The sequence below is a fragment of the Pecten maximus genome, chromosome 13 (genome assembly GCF_902652985.1).
Source record: "Pecten maximus chromosome 13, xPecMax1.1, whole genome shotgun sequence".
In the NCBI taxonomy this organism is placed as follows: Eukaryota; Metazoa; Mollusca; class Bivalvia; order Pectinida; family Pectinidae; genus Pecten; species Pecten maximus.
The window spans coordinates 3,996,032-4,017,581 of record NC_047027.1 but is presented as its reverse complement, the minus strand read 5'-3'; the positions used below and the strand labels follow the sequence as shown (position 1 = coordinate 4,017,581).

General features: G+C 34.8%; 1 protein-coding gene across 1 annotated transcript; it reads left to right on the top strand.

Annotated features, from left to right (window-relative positions):
* The first annotated feature begins 969 nt into the window (after positions 1 to 969).
* Positions 970 to 18,338, top strand: LOC117340848. The gene is made up of 7 exons (XM_033902623.1): positions 970 to 1,477; positions 7,914 to 8,075; positions 8,701 to 8,843; positions 9,091 to 9,159; positions 9,758 to 9,868; positions 10,771 to 10,842; positions 16,476 to 18,338. The coding sequence occupies exons 2-7, from the start codon at positions 7,916 to 7,918 to the stop codon at positions 17,589 to 17,591; spliced, it is 1,671 nt and encodes a 556-aa protein (XP_033758514.1). The 5' UTR covers positions 970 to 1,477; positions 7,914 to 7,915; the 3' UTR covers positions 17,592 to 18,338.
* Positions 18,339 to 21,550: the final 3,212 nt, after the last annotated feature.

The window sequence follows — 21,550 nt, the reverse complement described above, 5'->3', positions numbered from 1 at the left end:
ACTTTGAAGTGCTTTACCCTAGCATGCTACAGACACAATATCAAGTACCTGAGCAACTTGGTCATTGCTTCGAAGACGTCATTTAATGAGTTTAGTAAATTTGAACCCTGGGACCTTGAATGTAGGTCAAGATCATTCATTTGAACAAATGTCGTAGTCCTTTGTCTGAGCATGCTACCAGCCCAATATCACGTCCTTTGGCCTCTTTGTTTATTGAGAAGAAATCACTTAAATGTATAAGCATATTTGAGCCCTGTGACCTTGAATGTAGGTCAAGGTCTTTCATTTAAAAAAAAAACTTCGTAGCCCTTCATCCAAGCATGATACAGGCCTAATATCAAGTCCCTTGGCCTCATGGTTATTGAAAAGAAGAAAGAGAAGTAGTAGTTTATTATTAATTCAGTATGTATGCATTAATTATCAAGGCATACAACTTGCAAACAAATGTTGGTTAAAACCGTCATGGTCTTTATACTATACTTGAAGACTTTACCTTTATTTAGATTGGCTGCCTACCTGTCATCATTAATTTTAAAGGTTATTTCATCATCACTGCTGCCCTCTTCACTGGTGTTGTCATCTTCCCCAGAATCGTTATCATATATATAGTCCACATCATTATCGCTGTAATCAATCTCACTGTTATTGCCAGTTTCTTCCCATCTGACCTGAAAACATGGACATAGTCATTTACATCTCTTGCCAAGGGTTCAAACCCTTGTCCTGGGCATGCTATATCACTGAGATTATTTGTCAATACTACAATATTAATCTCACTGGTACAGACCCGTGTACGTTCGCAGTTCCGTCATAAACGCAAACGCTACGGAAGTGCTACGGAAATGGTACGGTAATGCTACGGAAATGGTACGGTAACGGTACGGTAATGCTACGGAAATGGTACGGAAATGCTACGGAAATGCTACGGAAATGGTACGGAAGTGCTACGGAAATGCTACGGTTGGCGCTCACAAATATTCGACCGTTTCTGAATAAATCGTCTGGTTCTTATAAAAAGCGGAACCTAGACGAAGCGAACGATTTACCCACAATGCAGTTACGAAAACGAAAGTAGAAACGACAGTGAGGCATGGGTCTAATATTCAAGGTATAATATCGTCAACCCTAACCTGATGAACAAAAAAAAGCGTTGATTATTAAAATACTTCAGCACAGATAGTTTCAATTTATCGGACATGCCAGTGTCTGTATCGGACTTGAATTGGTGTTCTGACCACAAGAGCTGAAATAATGTGTAAAAATGTGATGACAAATACACGAGAGATTTTGAAGGTACAACGATAGCCAGACAGGTTGGCGCCACTATCCGGATTTCGTCTAATGACAGATTCGTCCCACACGTATGATGAAACAAAGGACCCGACCGTCCGTGAATAAAAACTTACAAAGTAGTGCTTTCCACGCCTATTCAGCAGTGTCACTTTTTTCCCCAGAACATCAGTGTCAGCAGTGAACGGTATGTAAAAAACACATCTTAGAACCAATTTGTCAAATACATCTAACATGTTAATATAATTTGTTGATGAATATTTAATTATTAACGTTATGAGAAAACTTTCTGAAAATCTGTAATTCTTAATTCTCTTCCAACTGGCATAATTTAAAGATGATATAATCACAGGTTTGCAACAATTGAGAAATGAAATTTTTACTAATCAAGTGATTAAGCTAATCACCTTTTGAACAAATGGACCGATTTAAAGATTTCAGTCAATGCTAAAATGACATTCACAGCTGGAAAAGTGACAGAGAAATGTTATACTGATCTAAAGAATTTTTTTTTGTTTTTTTTTTTTAATTAAGACAACTAGGCCAGTCGACTAACTTTTTCCAATTGGCACCCAGATTTTATGACTTGATAGCCGAATAGGCCACCCAGTAAAAACATCTACTTAACGAGCCCTGATGTTTACATACATAATATTGTAGTGATATCTATCATTTACTAAATCTATACAGATTATATTTTCAAGAAGTTTCTGATGTCTTAAACATATCTTGTCGAGCATTAATGCAAAATGGCAATTAATTATGCAGAATTGTTTACATTATTTGTATTATCCATGTGAAGAAAAGATGAGTGTAGACTAAAGGTTACACAAATTGCACTTTTTAAGTTCCAGGTGAACTATGAGTGCACCCAAAATTTAGGCTTCAAGTTTAACTGGGCCCTTATTCATATTACACATGCCAGGTACAGCTATGTACATGTAAACTTATATGGCGACACTTTGTTAACTCGAAGGGGACTTGATATATTTCCAGTACTTGACATTTTTTAAGGGGGCTGCGGTAGCTGAGTGGTTAAGGTGTCCCGTCACTTTAACACTAGCCCTCCACCTCTGGGTTGCGAGTTCGAAACCTACGTGGGGCTGTTACCAGGTACTGACCGTAGGCTGGTGGTTTTTCACCAGATACTCATTCTTTCCTCCAAAACCTGGTATGTCCTTAAATGACCCTGGCTTTTGATAGAACATTAAAAACAAACAAACACATGTTCTTATGTAACTTTTAAAAAATAATTTTCAAATATCAGTGTTACTTATTTACCTGTGTTCATTATACACATGTACAATCATATATCTTTATAATTTAGCTGCTGAACTATATTTGTTACTTTACATCAAATATATTTTCATCAATATAACCTATATGAATTAACTTAACACAGACCTTGTACTGGAAACAAATTACGTTTTTGAATAATTATGATAGCATTAATTATGATAAGAAGATTCTTACAAGCTATGGAGATAAAAAAATCAGGAACATGCAAAAGATGTATTTGGCAAGTTACTTGTGGTCTATCGATACAATACTATCAATCAGCATATGAATTGGAACTACAATGTTTCTTGTACTGATTTTCATATTTCAAATAATCTTCCAACAGTTTAATTTGATTACATTTTTTAATTCATTATGTTTTTACCCCAATATATATTTAGTTTGAGCTAAGCTGTACCCAAGCAGAAGATACACTGTATCAAAAATGAAAGTGAAGGCATTAATCACTCTTAGAAATAGAATGTGTGACATATTCAATAAAGAGTGTTTTGACTTTATAAATTATAAAAAATTTGTAGATTACAAATTTATTACAGGCAATATTTTTTCTTAAGCTGCATATGACAACACCAATTTGTTCACAATATATTAAAGAAATTGCCTAAGTAATGAGGATGGAAATTAGAGGATGGTTTAATATGACAGATAAAATTAATAGGATTTGTAACTATTGCAGTCATGGTGATATTGAGAGGTACGGACAAAAGCCCCCCGGACATTAGCCCCTAGGACAAAAGCCCCTTCACACTAATCAAAAAGTGGACAAAAGCCCCTTCATAAAAAATATATACATTTTTTTTTTATATTGATCTAAAAAAAAATGCAATATATATTTTTATTAATATAACATTAAGTTCAATCAAGTGCTACATATATGTATAAGTGACTTCAGTCACCAGTAGCTTCTGCAATGTAAACAACCGGTTCCAACAAAGGGATTTTCTTTTGCAGCCTCAGACTAATTTGTTTGATTACACAATATACAATTTCAATATACACATAAAAGTATAGACCTGAACTTTAAATTGTCAGCACAAAACTGTTACATTAAATAAAACCACATCATAGAGATATTAAAATCATTAAAATCATATGTTAAGCCAGTTTTCAAGATTATTTTGTAACTCAACATTGTTTCGGTATGCCTTATGCTTAACTATCATCAGCTTATGAGCTTTCAGTTCAAACAGTATATGTTTTTTTAAACTTATTAAATTGATATCTTTTTCTAAACATTTCATTTTAAACAAATATTGTTTAATCAATAGTAAAATAAGGTTATCTAATACCAAATCTGTCCAAAATTTCAACTTCCCAAAACAAAAATGAGTGTTAAGAACAAAAACCTAAAAATCTTAAAAGGCTGAATAGTTTTGAAAGTTTAATTTCTTCAAAAATCTAAAAAATAAATTAAAAATAAAATTTGTTTATATTTTAGGTTTTTGGTCAAAAATCAAAAGATGCAAAAGTCCAAAACATTATCGAATTTTGAATGGTTAAATGTTACATGGACTATTTTGAAAATAAAAAAAATACTGCTACATAGATTCATACAGTCTGTACAGACAAAGCACCCCCTTTGACATTAGCCTCCCTCGGACATTAGCACCTAGGACGAAAGCCCCTTCACACTATAATCAAAAAGTGGACAAAAGTCCCTTCATAGAAGAAGTTGATATTAATTGTTCTTATTAATTTTCTTTTTTAATTTCAATATATGTTTTAAGCAATTATATTAAGATAAATCAAGTTATACACATACATATATGCATTTTTGACTTCAGTCACAAGTGGCTTCTGCAATGTAAACAACCGGTTCAAACAACATCTACTCCAGCTGTTACATAAACAATAAGCTGTAAGACAGGTGTTTGGTAGGTTTTTCATTGATGTTGTATTCTCCCGAAAAGAAATATATCATTAATGGCTTCATGTGTGTCAACGGTGAAATGTCAAATGTTTGCACAGGTATAAAAAAAAAAAAAATATTTTCTATTTGATTTTAATCATTCCTAAAATCAAAATAGTTCTACACTACTAAGACAAAAGATATCAATAATTATATACTTAAAATGATACATGATGTGCAATGTAGCAGCTCTCTGTGTTTATGTGATAATTGTTATTCTGAAAATCTTTATTAATAGACTTGTATTCAAACATCATTTTGATACAAACAGTTATTTAAATCAATTAAAAAGTCTAGCTCTTTTGTGTCTTACACATGGTACACCTGGCCATGTGTCCTTGTCCCCATTTAACCCCCAGGGTCCAATTTATGTCGGCCAGGTGTACTTGTCCCCATTTAACCCCCAGGGTCCAATTTATGTCAAGTGTCACAATCATTAGTTAACCTGTGTACAGCATACTGTGTTGTTTGCTGACAATTAAGTCTCACTTCCTGAGTTTACCTGTGTGATACTGTTCCTCAGACCATTTGAGCCCTTTCACCTGACCAGTGCATGTTACAGTCATCTGTCCTTAAAGATTAGATAGACCATAGCACGGTAAAGATAATATTGTTTTCTATAAGTGCAACTTATTTTTCTAAAAACTGTAATTTACTGTATTAATCTTTATAAAAATTAATCAGGTATATTTATTTCTGAAATAATGTTTGGAATGAGTATATGAAGAATGCACTGAATATTGTTTAAATTTTGACATGTTATATATATAAACATGTAGATAGATACACAGTCTTCTGTTCAAAACAACATTTTTGACAAAATGCATTAAAAAGCATGATTTTGTATGCAGTAATACTGCATATTTTAATATTTGTGAAATGAATTTAACAATCAATCATCATATATCATTAATCTCTCCCTTTCCTTGAAACACACAGAGATTAGTTATAGGTTATTGATCACAATATGAAAGGGAAATGTTAACATTTGTATATTATATGTGATTTGTGCTCCATAATATACTTTGTTACAATATGCGTTTAATCAGGGAAGAAATTAGATATTCTTCAATAGCAATTCATTGTAGGTGTCTAAAATTCCCACATGCAAAATGTATAGCAGTGTTTTTCCGACAAAAAGTAAATAAGAGAAAATTGATTTGAAATATACACCAAAGTTATGCAAACAACCAACTGGAATAATAATTGAGGTAGAAGTCTGCAAGATGGCTTAAATGAATTAATGGCAGCCTTAATTATATATATATAAGCTTATAGATATATATATAATACACACACTCTATATACAGGCTACATGGACTAGTATGCACTATTAAACCTCACAAACACTTATACATTTTCATTGGAACTACTTAAATATATTTACTTCTTACAACATTCTGTCCATCAAGTTTTCAAAGTTCTTTGTATACATGTATTCTTTTATCATTTTATCATGATTGTCCATTTTGACAGAGACATTTTATATTCCCCACAACTACGATCCCTATCCCCAATACAACAAAGTTTTAGGGGTTTGTGTAAAGGAATATTGACTTGAGTGTGGAGAAAATGAAAAGAACAAATTAAAGCATAATAACTTGGCACAATGATATCCGTATGATTTACAGTAAAATGTTGACAGCATGATTTATATGAGTGTAGAACACACACCCCCCCCCCCCCCCCCCCTCCTCCCTCCACCAGGACAAAAAACACTTCTACATGTATATAAATTCCATTGATAAATTTGTACTTTTGTGTGTCTTTGTCCGTGCACAAGTTGTGATATTTTATGCCTCTACAATGACATGTGCATGCAGCTGTTTATATTCAAAAAAATTTGATGCCATGGTTACTGGTCACTATTCATAGGTTTTTCTTTTCTGGACAATTTCTAAATTTTAAAACAGATTTTCACAAAACTTTACGGGAATATTAGGAAACCTGCAGTTACGAGAATGTTAGGGAACTTGTGCAGATGTGTGTGCAGCTGTTTAATTCCAAATTTTTGTTGCTATGGTTAATGGTCACTTTTATTGTCCAGACAACTCTTCCAAAACCTGACTGATTTCAACAAAACTTACGACTTCATCTCTTTAATATGAACTATACATATTCCAGCCATTCTGAATTTCAAAAATACAGGCATGCACAGGTTATCTTAGTTATCCTCTAAATAACAGTTCAGTTGTCCATCGACTCATGCGGATTGCGGAGTATTAGTTAGCCGTCCTGGTGACAGTTCTACTAGTTTCTTGAAATGTAATTTCATCCCTATGATATGTTGTCAATGGGCCCTCCAGCTTTCTGAAGTTTTGAAAAAAATATCTTAGTTATCTACAGTTCTGTAACAGAAAAAAACCCAAGAAAAACTATCTTGCACAACTTTTTTTTTGTTTTCCCTATTTCTGGACATTTCTACTGGTATCATATATAATTTCTAGAGATATTACATCATAATTAGTATGTACATTATATAAAACATCCAAGGAGAAATGAAAGCTCTTATGCTTTACAAGTTATGTTTTTAAGCTTTTTTAACTTTTTTTCTGTCTTTGCTGGACACTGATATATATATATATATATATGTATGTGTGTGTCTTTGTCAGATTTCCTGAAAGAACAATTTAATTATGGATCAATTAAAAAACTTCATATACAGCCTTCTGATAAGCCAGGTATTGACCGAAATCAAAAGGCAATAATAGTTTAATTATAAAATAACTGTTTTGATTAATAGAAAGGAAAGGAAATAAAACATGAGGAATTATGTACACATACAAGTTATGACTTCGAAATTTAAATGTGAAGCAGTTTTAAAATATCTACTTTCACACCATGAAATAAGAAAAGTAAAAAATTAAAAAAGGTTCCCTACACAAGTCCTAGAATTACAACATTCAAAAATATTTGCATGGCCATTGGCATACAAAGAAATGGAAATTGCATGACAATACCAAGGGGAGGCAATTCACTATTTCTAATCTATCTTAAGAAACACACATCCTGACAACAACATTTTTACATTTTTAATGACATCATGATTAAACTCTCTTTGCTTTTGTTGGACAATACCAAGGGGAGGTAAGCCATGATTGCTAATCTATTATACATGTACATGTACTTAAGAAACACCAGCAGTTTTTACCAGTATTTTTTGCATGAATGGTCAATATGACTTTTTATCAGAAATCACATGACATCGTTTAAGCCAATCAGAGAGACTAAAAAACATCATTTTATAGAAACATATAATTTCAATATATATACATGCATGTACATTTGTATTCCCACTTGATAAGTTATTGCCCTTAGTAAGCTATTAAATAGAGATAATACAAGGGTATGAGTTTGCCCTTGGCAACAGTTCTGTTTCATGCAAATATTAATTTGTTTATCTTCTTTTTTTTAGGTATGGCATTTTCTCTAGTGCTTTTTGACACAGATGGATGCACAGCCATCTTGAAGACAACAAAACTTGAAAATAAAGATGCTGAACCAATCAGGAAAGGTTTGGTGTGTACAACAGTATGGCAGAAAACATCACACAAAGTTGAGGTCCTTGAAGTGTCAGGTAATCATTAAAGCACTACTTCAAAAAATATATTAGTTGCATATATATATATATATCATTATAATATTGACAACTTTAATGACCTCTGTTATTCACTTTGGGGAGGGGAGAGAGGTTTTATATTTCTCGCTATCTGTCTATCTGCTAAAGTTTGTCAGCACTCTAGAAACTTCATTCTTTGTTTAATAATAATCATTTAGTACTAGCTGACATAGGTTTAAATATCTTGATGAATTCAAGTTTAAAGTTTAAGGTCATGGTCAAGGTCACTGGCTATTTTGATAAAATGTCAGCGCTTGCTGGGCCGGTAGGGGACATGTAAAAATGCTAGGCAATACTCAGTGCTGGTTAATGTGGAGATTTACTTTTTTACTTTTTTTCAGCAATATATTTCGAACTTGGTAGAGTTAAATCAGCATGACCTTTTTTAGAACATCCATTTGATTTTACTTTCATTATTTTACTGCATAGAGCTATAGTCTGTCTGATCTTAATCTTGTCCCAGGATCTTGGTTTTCAGCAGATCTATAAAATTTTGAGAGGCTTTATCATCCCGACAATACTTTGTTGTGAATAAATATTATGAATTATACATGTAGTGTAATGAAATTTGCATTTGCTTCAGATTCTAACTCATACCTCAACACATATGAAGATGACTGGTCTATGTCGCATAGAGGGTTGGAACTAGACAGAGTGAAAGCTAGTCGAGGAGACAGGGAACTTGGTGGCTATTTGACAATTTGGCCTCATGATGTATTTGAACAGGTATGTAAAAGACCAAACTTTTGTTTCTGAAAATTTATTACAATGTTGTTGAAAGTCCATTAATTTTCCATATGTTCAATATTTGCTAAAAAGCATGAACAAGATACATTTGTCATTTTATTGTGACGGGTTAAGTGATGCTGGGTAAAGAAATATTTTTGCTTAAATGTTATATAATGTTACACTGTAAAGAAAATTATTTATTGATTGAAACTTCTTTGTCTAAGATTATTTTTTTTTTAATCAGGAATCAGCTGAATCTGTGCCAACTGATAGTGCCCCAGTGCCAAAGAGAAAGAGGACTCAGAACAGAGAGGTAGGAATAATAAAAGGGAAGATACTACTGCTTTAAAAAAATGTACATTAGATAGTTGAATTAGATGAAATGAAAACAAGCTATATGTCCATGCATCCTTCTGTCAATTTATGGGTTATGAGGTCAAGGTCACCATAAATACTGAATATATTTAAGAAAATTATTGTCTGCAATCAAAAGTACTTCTTTCCTTACCATACTTCATCAAACTTCGATCACTTATAAATAAATCAAAAGATGTTGAAGTTTCAGGATTGTCAGTTCAAGGTCACTGATACTATTCTAAGATAACATATTGTCAGCATTCTAGCGCCTTCATTCATGTACATCAATCTTTTTGTTATCTAGTCCAGGCCCTATGCCCTACATTATCAATCATAGGAAATTGAAACTTTGGCTATAGGTTCACTATAGTTTTGATCTGAATTGGACCTAATTTGGTCAGAAGTTTATGTATGGGGTGGGGACTCACAAAGATGTCAGTTTTCAAATTGAAACATGTAAGCAGTATGGATAAACCATGTTCTATCTTATCTGGGAGTTTTCATTGATAAAGTTTGATCATGATCTTACAAGATGTTATTTACATTGATCACAGGAACTCGGTGAATCTACAGCTGAAAAGAATGTCCCTGCCACAAAGAAAAAAACAGGATCTACAGCTGAAAAGAATGTCCCTGCCACAAAGAAAAAAACAGGAAAAACACAGGTAAGAATTCAAATTTGTTCTCATAAATTTTACTGTGATTGGTTGATTAAAGCATAGGTCATTAATTCAAGCAAAGAATCCTCTGATGGTTGGCCATACAATCGCTCTGTGAGTCAGTCCATTGATACACCCATCAATCATAAGGGAACAACGATCATAATTTATATAAATGAGACTTGGTGTACCCCTTGTTGTGTATAGACAATTTATAGTAATGATGCTGCATTGAGAGGTGTGTCCCTGCTGTCAGAGTTTTGTCAGATGACAGTTAATGCCCATGGGCCGCTAGTTTTCTTCCTGCAATACCTTGAATATACCTGTACTGATCTGATGTATCTCAAACTTCATAAAGTGCATCATCAGAGAATGTGCGTGTTTGGGAAATGCTTTCCAGAGTCAAAGGTCAAGGTCACAGTAACTTGATCCAGTTTGCAAAATCTATAACTTGTTTTGACATGCTTTCCCTGCGGTCTATAGTTTTCCAACCTTAAATTCCATTTTGAAATGCTGATTCCTAGATGAGTGAAAAGTGCACATACATGTGCCATACATAGCGATAATATAAATGACACAAAAGTCATGGTTGACTTAACATGTATGATAGAATCCCTTAAACTTGCAAGAAGCATGCTAAACCTTGGTTGTGCTTATACGTAATATATAAAAAAAAATCAAAGTCATTATATTTCAATTGTCAAATATTTAACATGAAAGTGACCTTTGGTTAAATATACTGTATTGTATTTTGGGACTTATTGGATAGTAACAAGCCTGATAGGCTGTCATATTGATTATTGACAGTTGTGGATTTGTTATTGCTAATGGCTCTAGGAAACAAATTAAGGAAGCTTTCTGAACTTTGCTCTCACATTCCTAATACATTATGAAATTATTTCATTCAGACTGCAAGGAAAACGCTTCCCAAAAAGAACAGAACAACAACAGCATTAGCAGGGAACCAGACAGAGAAGCAGGTGAGTTATCGTTTCATGGTTCACATTACCTCCATACATATTTGGTAATTTTGGTTTTTGTATGAACTTGCCCTTACTAGGGGGGGATATTGCAAAAATAAATAAATAAAAAACAAGCTTTATTACATTTTTACCTGTGAAATATCAAAAATTATTCATTCTATAAAAGTGATATTTTTCAACAGTGAAGAATATCATATTTTTCACTAGTGAAGAATATCATATTTTTCACTAGTGAAAAATATCACTTTTGCTGATTTGACCAATCAAATTAATGATTAGAAAATACCAAAATAATTGACCAATCAGAAAGCCCGACATATATGTCAGCACCTGGACAGGGGAAACTAATTGAAAAATATCAAAATATTAGCCCCACTCATGAAATGTATTTGGTATTACTGAAGACACTGTTAGATATCCTCTATTTCTTCTTATCATGATTGAGATAGATGAGAAACCAGTGGTCATTAAATAATAACAATTGTTTACCCACATCAAAGTTTTGGGGGTGGGGGAGGTATACTGGAATCAGCTTGTTAGTCTGGTGAACTTTGACTGGCTATGCATGTGCTCAGTTTCCATGGGATCTTCCTGAAATTGTATGACAATGATCAACGCAGCAGAGTCATGACCCTTTTATTAGGTCACCTGAACTAGGAGACATGAATGTCCAAGTTTTTTTTAGGTCACCTGAGTCTCAAATTACCTATTCTAATCCCCTTTTGCCCATCGTCGTGCGTTGTCCTTCGTGTGTCCGTAAACAATTTACATTTTCTTCTTCTAATAAAAAAAATTCCTAAACCAAATTCATTGAAATTTGGCAGGAAGCTTGTATGGCTAAAGGTCAACAAAAATTGTGAATTATATAGTGCCTACCCCCCAGGGGCCTGAGGGGCGGAGCTAAAAAGGGTCAAATTGACTAAAACTTCAAAAATCTTCTTCTTCTCTACTCTCGGATATGGTGGAATCAAACACTCTTCATTGGTGGAAGGGTTTTAGGGTGCTTTTCCAAAATAGTGAATTTCCTGACCCTGGGGTCTCACGTTTGCTCCTGGGGAGGGAGTAAACTTTACTATAGTTTATATAGAGAAATCATATTTTTGACTATTATTTGTTTGATTTCTAATGGAATTAATTCTAATGTGGTTAACATTATCAGCTTGTGATGGAAGTTTGATGGTATACACATGTCGGCCCTGACTGACCCCTAGGGGCTTATGGGCGGTGCTAAAAAGGGTCAAATTGACTGAAATTTTAAAGTTCTCCTTCTCAAGACCCAATTAAGACAGAATCAAATACTTTTCATAGATGGAAGTATCTTATGGTGCTTACTAATGTTATGAACTTCATGACCCTGGGGCTTGCTTTGTTTGATTTCTATCGGAGTTCATCCGAACTTTGTTAACATTATCAGCATTTGATGACAGCTTGATGGTATACACCTGTTGGTCCTGACTGACCCTACAGGCTGATGGGTGGGCTCAAAAAGGGTCAATCAAATTAACTGAAATATTTCAAATCTCAGGTGACCGTTAAGGCCCATGGGCCTCTTCTTCATATTTTCTCCTAATTTAAAATTTTTCAACAATTTTACCAAATAAGCACTAATTTAGCATAGCACAGACCATTTTTTTTTCAGAAACATATCTAATTATGAAATTCACACACTAGTTTTTTGCCTTCAAGCCGAATTTTGTGAAATGTACCTAATACTTCTGTGATAGACACTATCTAGTGTCTATTATTTCCCTCAATGTCTAAAAAAAGATGAATACTCTCTAATTCTCTCTTTACTGTCTAAAACTCAGTGATGTGTCCTATTATTCTTCAATTTTGACTATTTTTCCTGGTCGGTACTAGAAATATTGGACAGTGTCTAAAATTGGAGAAAATGACTTTTTTCTCTGAACAAGGACTAATTTTTAGAGATTTGGCTCGGGCTATTTTATCACACAGCAACACCACAGCACTGCTAGCTGTATACTACCTTACCTGGACAGCAGTACATTGTAACCCTGACCACCAAGCTCAGTGGCTAGCCCTGGCCTGGAGCGCTCATCCATGAAACTGTCTTATATAATTACCTTATTGATGCATATCAGGTCTTGAAATAATTAGGATACAATATGGAAATATTTCATCATTGTGATAATTTATTTGTTAAAATCAATACGTCTACAGTTAAGTAGAAAAGTTCAGAAAAATGGAGAACAAACTGTTATATTGAACATAATCAAAGACGTATATATCACAAAATTTCAATTGTTTTAGTGACTTAATGTTATATATATCTTTAATAACACAATAGCTTAGCAGATAATGACAATTAGTCAGCGACAGAGGTACACGTAAACAGGATAATACAATGATGCAGCTCACGACAGAAGTGGATATTTCACACTTTTTATGTTAGCATTGTGATACTGTATTTCATTGCATCATGAACAAAATATGACAGCAAATAGCATAACTATCAACATACTTTAAAGTATAAATAGTAATATAATAGTTGATAATTACGTCATGGTGACATATCGCGATGGTCTTTTGTCTGTCATGGTGCGTTAACTCTTCCTTGTGAACACAATTACTTTCTTAAATGTTAACCGAGATTGATGAAACTTGGTATGCTGTCTTATATCAATAAGATCTTGAATGAGTTCAAAAATCAGAATCATTCAACAGTAACTTACAGAGTTACTTCCCTTTGTAGTGATATAATTATGGACCTTGTGAACATGATAACTTGATTAAATATCAACCAATTTTGATAAAACTTAATATACAGCCTTATGTCAGTTAGATCTTAGACAAGATCAGAAATGGGGATTATTCGATAGTAACTTACAGAGTTATTGCCCTTAGTAATAAAATTATTATTGGACCATGTGAATATGATTACTTGTAAATATCAACCAACTTTGTTGAAACTTTGTATGCAGTGTAATATCAATAAGATTTCAGACATGTTTGAAAATCCGAATTATTCAACAATAACTTATTGGTCTTTGTAATAATATTATTATTTAACCCTGTCAACGTGATATCTTGCGTAAATATGATGTTTGATGAAAATTTGTATGCTGCCTAATGTCAACAAGCATTCTTTGAGTATTGCTAAACCAATACATGTCCCCTACCGGTGCCCCCAAGTTAAACCTTTAGCCAAATTTGAGTAAAAAAAGTTTAGCCAAAAGTGAAACATGATCATTTTATGAAAATAAGTTCGATCCAAACAATGTATAAATCCAATTTTATTGGGTTGAATAAATGATGTTTCCTCACTAGCCCCTAAAAGATATTCAGTCTACTGTATACAGAGTAAAAGAATCTAAAGTGAATTATTTTAATTTACATTGAAATGTGTAATAACAGCCTTAGATTGAAATATAAACATGACTTTGCATTGCACAGCATAGTAGTACACTGATTTTATTCCAAAAGAATCTCATATCAGTGAAGCATTCAATACAGAGAAAAAAGTTAAGGCCATAATATGCAAATATTTACAAAAAAAAAAAAAAACAACAGTTTTAACTGTACAAAAGTAATGCAACACATCCAACAAACCTCTATGCAAAGAATCAGCATCCTTATACCATTATTAAGTGAATGGTGTGCCATTATAAAACTTTAACCAAAACTTTAACCTCAAGAATACAGCAATAAAGGTTAAGTTCATATTATGGCAAACATTTCCAAAAAAAAAGAAAATATTTTTTATTTTCATTTTTGACCATACAAAAGTAATGCCACACACTCAAATAACCTCTAAGCAAAGAATCAGCATCCTTATACCATTATTAAGTGAATGGTGTGCCATTATATAATGGTGTGCCATTATAAAACTTTAACCAAAACTTATACCGGACGAACGGAAGGATGGACAGACAGACAGATGCAGGCAAAACCTATAGACACCCCAGTTTCACTGGTAGGAGACTAATAAGATATCATACAAAGTAATTGGGAATTATATGACAGCTACTTACAGAGTTATTGCCCTTTGTAGTACAACAAGCAAATTTTTTTCACACTAAAGTTAAAACATCACCAAAATCGGAACATAAAATGTTTCTGTTCTTTTATGTATGAACATGAAGGCGGACTGTTTGGCACACAGATAGCATGTGTGACTGGCTACAACTGTTATATTTATCTTTGACCTTTACCTTCATTGAAGGTCAAATGATAAAAAAAATAGTAAGAAAAAAATCTGTCAAAGTGATTTGTTTGGGAATTACAATTAAAAAAAACTGCTCATATGAAGGTGTGTGCAAGGTTTTTAGGACAAGTCATCAAAAATGACTGGATATTGCCGATGAAGAATGTTTTTCGCTAAAATTCAAAACTACCATAAATTGTTATTCAAAGATTTTTTTTTTTTCATTACTGTGAAACATAAACACTTGATAATTGAGAATTTTAAAGGGAAAAAAAGCGATAAGGTTTTATATCATAAGGGCTCTACTACAGGTTATTACCAGTGTTGTCTTTACTTATTTTTGCGTAGTTATGGTCCCTTGATTTATGTAAGAAGCTGTTTCCTTGCAATAACCGAAACAAATGTTAATGGTTTTTATTCAAACTTAGTGTCACGGTTTAACAACTTAACCACAGTTCAGATAAGCTAGAATGCCAGTTTTGTCAGATTTTTTCACTGGGTTATGGCCACTTGGTAAACAAAACAACAGCTTTAGTTATGCATTACACCAAGTTCAGGTTTCATTTGCTTTTTTTTTCATTTTAAGAATTGATAATTGCACACAACTCACGTGACCTTTAAGGTCCATGAGCTTTTTTCAAGCATTTGGGCCATCAAGGTCAAAGGTTTTTTGATAATGAAGTAGCTCAAGCATGGCATGGTTTTTTGTCTGTTTTTAGTCCCCTGCCGTTTGAAAAACGGGGGGACTATAGGTTTACCCTCCGTCTGTTTGTCTGTCCGTCTGTCCGTCTGTCTGTCTGTCTGTCTGTCTGTCCGTCCGTCCGTCTGTCACGCAATAGTTGTCCGGACAACTCCTTCTAAAGTACTACTCCGATTTTAATGAAACTTGGTATACATGATCAGTATAACATGTAGTTGTGCATCCCACATTTGTTTTTTCGAAAAACCATTTTTTAAAATGGCTGCCGGCTTCTCATTGGTTGAGACTTGTCCGGACAACTCCTCCTAAAGTACTACTCTGATTGTAACAAAACTTGGTATACATGATCAGTATAACATGTAGTTGTGCATCCTACATTTTTTTTCCCGAAAAACCAATTTTCAAAATGGCCACCGACTTCTCATTGGTTGAGACTTGTCCGGACAACTCCTCCTAAAGTACTACTCCGATTTTAACGAAACTTGGTATACATGATCAGTATAACATTTAGTTGTGCATCCCAATTTTTCTTTTCGTATGAAACTTTTTCAAAATGGCCGCCGGCTTCTCATTGGTTGAGGTGTGTCCGGACAATCCTAAAGTATTACTCCGATTTTAACGAAACTTGGTACGTAGCTTAAAAATGGGAAATGAATAGTTGCACTCCTGGGTCAGGCAGGGGACTTTGTATTGCTGTTGCAATATCCATCCTTGTTGACTATGCTTTCAATATGCCTTAAACATACTATTTTCCAATTCTTGCAGGGCACAAATGGCAGGAAAGTTGTGGTGCACTTCCAGGGAGCGGGAGAATATTCCGAGCGAAGAGCAGTGCCGCAACGGTCCCCATTCTTCATTGATGATCTGCCCGAGGACCAGGTTGATTTGATAAATCAAGAATTGCAGCAGCATGTAAATGGAAAGTCAACCATTTCCACACAGACTGACACTGTCACTGTCATCACACCAGAGGATGTCATGGACTTTCCAAGCAGGCCAACTTGCCATCAAAGTACATCGACTGACGACCTACCTAACAACCAGATGGACATATTGTTTAAGAATGTCAGTGATATTAAAGACAATCATCTTGCTAGGATTATCTCACTTCTGGAGAAACTTGATAGAAGGGGTTCCCTAGGTGACATCCAGACCTTTTTAAGGCTTGAGGATGATGACATTATAGAATCAACAGACATTAATGTTCAGGCTGTGAACCCAACGATAGTGTTTGAGGAACCACAAACTGCAGATAGTGAGGAATCAAATACTCTGCCAGTAATCGATATCACACCCACACATGCTACCGAGGAGGAAGAAATGCCTGAACACCCAGATTCCTATCTTATTGCTGCATCATCAGATTACATATCTGGGGAAGCTACTCCTAGCACTGCACTTCCAGTTTCACCACCATTCCTTACACGCAGAAAAGTTTCCAAATGCCAGATCCCTTGTGGATCTGGTGCATTGGTGGAGATTGACTCGGCCCAGGATATGACAGGTATCAATGTAGATGCAGAAGTCCGGATCAAGCCTGCATTATTCCAGGAACTCAGAGGGAGCAACACACCATCCGGAGTGTTTGCCTGGAGATTAACTAGGCATATCTATGAACGAGATGAACTTCGGGGCAGGAATTTTTATGGAAATCGGGGACGCCAAGCCATATCGCCAAGGAGAGCTCATGCTGTAGAGCACAGCGTACTTGACATTTATGGAGCTGGAGAACTGAGGTACGCCGTATCATCTGTTAACACAGGGATACGAAATATCACCTATAGAGAGAAAGTGTCAGCAGCTAGAGGTCCACTTTGTTCCTTGGAAAATACACGTTGTGTCACCAGGGATTTATCACCAGTGACTAGTCACCAAGACTAACAACAGTGATTCATTGGAAACACTGGAAACTGGAACTTCGAAATATGTGAAAATGGGAAAAAAATACTAAAGACAATGTGCAGTGCATAAATATTTATTTGCATGAACATTCTTAAAATGACCGCTTTGTTTCTTTTTTTTAGTACAATTAAATATTCAACTTATTTATATATTATTGATTCATTGTATGTAGCCATGATAAGCATGGGTGCCAGTTGTTCAAAGTCACGTAATACTGATTATTATTATAAAAATCCCAATAATTCTATGTTTCATATGATAATTGTTTGAAATAAAAAAAAACATGCTGAGCAGATCAAATAGTAATTTGTTGAGCATATTTAAGAAATTTGAGCTTAGCTTGATATATATACACATATATTAATCATGACTAGAGAAGTTTGCTTTGATAGTCCTTTTTTATAAATCTTTTATCTTGAATGCATATGTTCAGAATTGTATGCAATACAAATAATTGATGACTGAGAATAAATGTATAATTAACTATATTTCCGTTGTTTTGTTTATCTAAAAACATGGACAAATACATGAACAATCTTATAAATAAATTACTCCAAAAAGGGTGAGACTTCTACAGTATTTTAAAAAAGCATCTCCCACTCCCCTCTTTCAAATGATTTTTTTCATTGTTGCTGAATTATCCATAGCAAGTAAATCATGTAATTTGAACATTATCACAATTTAAGGTTTAATGAACTGATTGACAGAGATTCAAGCCCTGCTTAAGCTTTTATATACTGAAACGAAAAAGAAACGCAACTTCAAATTGTAGGTTTAATAAAATAATACTTGTGAGCATTATGTTTAAAATTCATATGTAATAGTTAATATTGAATATTGATGTAACATCCTTTAAATGTTTAGAGATTTTTAAGAACAGGTCACTTTGCTAGAAGGTCATGATTGGTAGTACCCTACGTGAATCCAAGTTGAAATGGCAGCAGTTTTGAAACCGTGCCCTAATATCGTGTGTGTCCTCCTCGAACAGTTATCACATCTCTAATTCTTTGTTGCATTGAGTTCATCAGGGCATTGACTTTCCGTATTGGAATGTTATTCCATTCTTGGACGAGTGCATTTGCTAACTGAGGGAGGGTATTTGGGGGGTTACGGCGATTTCGAATTCTTCTGTCTAATTCATCCCACAAATGCTCGATTGGGGACAGGTCGGGGCTATATGGAGGCCAATCTATAGGAACAATATTCTGTGTCGCAAGAAAGTCTCTACAGACTCTTGCAACGTGTGGTCTCGCGTTATCTTGCTGAAAGGTTAGATGATGCTGCCTAACAAACGGCACAACATGGGGCCTAAGGATCTCATCCCGATAGCGTACGGCCGTTAAATTCCCATTGACTATCACCAAAGGCGTCTTCAAACCATGGGAGATTCCCGCCCAAACCATAACTGATCCACCCCCAAATCGGTCGTGTTCCAAAACACAGGCGTCAGCAAAACGTTCGCCTCGACGCCGGTACACACGTTGACGGCCATCTGCTCGAAATAACGTGAATCGAGATTCATCGGTGAAGAGCATAGACCTCCAACGTCTCATAGGAAAACGTCTGGGCATATGTGCCGTTGCCCATTGCATACGACGTGCTCGACGTTGCGGTGTTAGTGGTAAACCAACGTACTGTCGCCTTGCACGCAAATTAGCCTCACGCAGTCTGTTGATCACTGTTTGGGGATGAATTCGACGGTTATGATTACCAATCGTATTCCTTGCCGTTTCAGCGGCCGTTAATCTCCTGTTACGCAGGTGTGCCAACCTAAGAACCCGGTCTTGACGTCGCGACGTTACGCGTGGACGTCCTGATCTCGGCTGGTCATCGACTCTTCCTGTTGCGTTAAGACGTGAAACTAATCGACTAATAGTCGATTTGTGAACTCTGAATTGTCGAGCGACGTGAAGTTGCGTGTTCCCTGCCAGAAGCATCGCTATAGCACGTCCTCTATCAACCTTTGATAACCGTGGCATAATTGTAAAAGGAATTATTGTTTGCAAAAGTATTGGCGATGATGTGGCTCAATGTTAGTGATGAATTGATACTGGTTTGAATGAAAAAAGAACGCATATGTTTGTACAGGCACGGTTTTTGATGTTTTTACCGCGCCGGAAGTGCATAGGTCTCTAGTCACACTTGGGTGATTTTGAAGATTGGTATGGGTGTTAGGCAGGGTGCATGTTTATTTCCGCGATTTTTATACAGATATGTATATTTAATACAAAATTAATCACAATTTTCCATGTTGCGTTTCTTTTTCGTTTCAGTATATATCAAAATTGAAATTGGTACATGTAAATTTATCTCATGTTTATTTCTACCTTTAAGAAAGAGACCAATTATAACATCTCTAGATCTAAGATCACCAATATCTATTGCTCTGGTAGTATCATTAGCAATTTTTCTACAGTGTTTAACTTTCAACACTGATATGTCATAACTCAATTTTATTGACATTTACCCTGAAACAATTAACTAGTTCAGCCATCACTGAAGAATGTCTTTAATTTCCCTTTAACACAGAAGGAACACTGCAGAATGACTTTCTTGAGATATAACAAGAGACCCAGAGGGTCTGCATCTCTCACCTGGATATTTCAGTATTCATGGCAAAATACTTTAAGTTACATTACAATTACTTTTCTACCCTTTTTGCGGCATCTTTTTCTTTTCTATTTTACAACATTTCCCCAATTAGTACCACCGCTCTCCACCCACAAGGGACTCCTATATACCTTCCATTTATAAAACATTAGATCTCCTTTGCACATAATGCTTCAGACTAAATTTCATCAAAATCCATTTAATCATTTCGGACTAGTGGGGACTTAAAGGATTTACCACAATTTTCCCTGCCCCACTGGCCCAATGGGGTCAGAATCACCATTTTTAGCAAAATTTGTTCCCCTTTAATCAAAGATATCTCTGATTATATTTGGTTAAAATCAATTAAGTACTTTATGGCAAGTAGCGATTTAAATGATATTTATTTTCCCTTTTCGCCCCATCTGGCCACAAGAGGGTTAGTGTCACCATTTTTGCAAAATCTGTTCCCCCTTCCCCCAAATACATTTAATAACTTTATGCCTAGAAGCAATTAAAAGAAATAACATTCCTCTATATTGGACCCCACCCCTCTAGATATTGCCCTTTGGGGTCAGATCGTCATTAATGCAAAAACTGTTCCTCTTCCCCTAAGGATCTTTCTGACCAAATTTGAATAAAAATCCATTCAGTATTTAATGACAAGTAGCTATTTAAAGCTAATGTTGACTGACAGCATACAAAAGGATGACGGACACTGGCATAAATATATCACACTTGTCACTTTTTAAAACTGTGTTGGTCCCCCTCTGTTCAGCACAACATGAGGTATGACCCTGTGAACGTGGTCAATGAATCGTTGGCATTTCTCGGGTGTCAGTCCTTTCCAGAAATCTATGATGCCACTGATCAGTTCATTTTTCTTCTTCGGTTTCACATGACGCTGAATTTGATCCTTCATTGCAGACCACACATTTTCAATTGGATTTAAATCTGGGGAAGATGCTGGTACCACCATAACTTTGTCTAAAATTCCATTCTGACGCATCCATTCCTGTGTTGATTTACTTGTGTGCTTCCTGTCATTGTCCTGTCAAGATGAACAAAAAAAAAACAACTGAAACAAGCAAGGGGTTCTAACTGAATAACTAAGTCCCTCATTTAAATGCCAAAAACAATGTCTCACTTGTAATCAATGCTTTGCTTGAAGTGAAAACTCAATTCGAACAATATTACGTATTGTAACTATTAAAGTCTTCAATTATTTTAAATAAAGACCAAACCACTGTATTTTTTTTAATTAAAGAAAAAAAAACTTGTACCAATTTCAAAGTGAGATGATATGAATGTATTTCATCAAATCAGAAGCCATTGTTGGCAGCTTTTTG

What these genes read in the sequence shown, in the direction of transcription:
- LOC117340848 (XM_033902623.1), top strand. Translation starts at nt 7,916, where the DNA reads ATGGCATTTTCTCTAGTGCTTTTTGACACAGATGGATGCACAGCCATC. An exon ending in TGAGGTCCTTGAAGTGTCAG is followed by an intron (nt 8,076 to 8,700) that starts GTAATCATTAAA and finishes CATTTGCTTCAG; the next exon opens with ATTCTAACTCATACCTCAAC. An exon ending in AAAAAACAGGAAAAACACAG is followed by an intron (nt 9,869 to 10,770) that starts GTAAGAATTCAA and finishes TATTTCATTCAG; the next exon opens with ACTGCAAGGAAAACGCTTCC.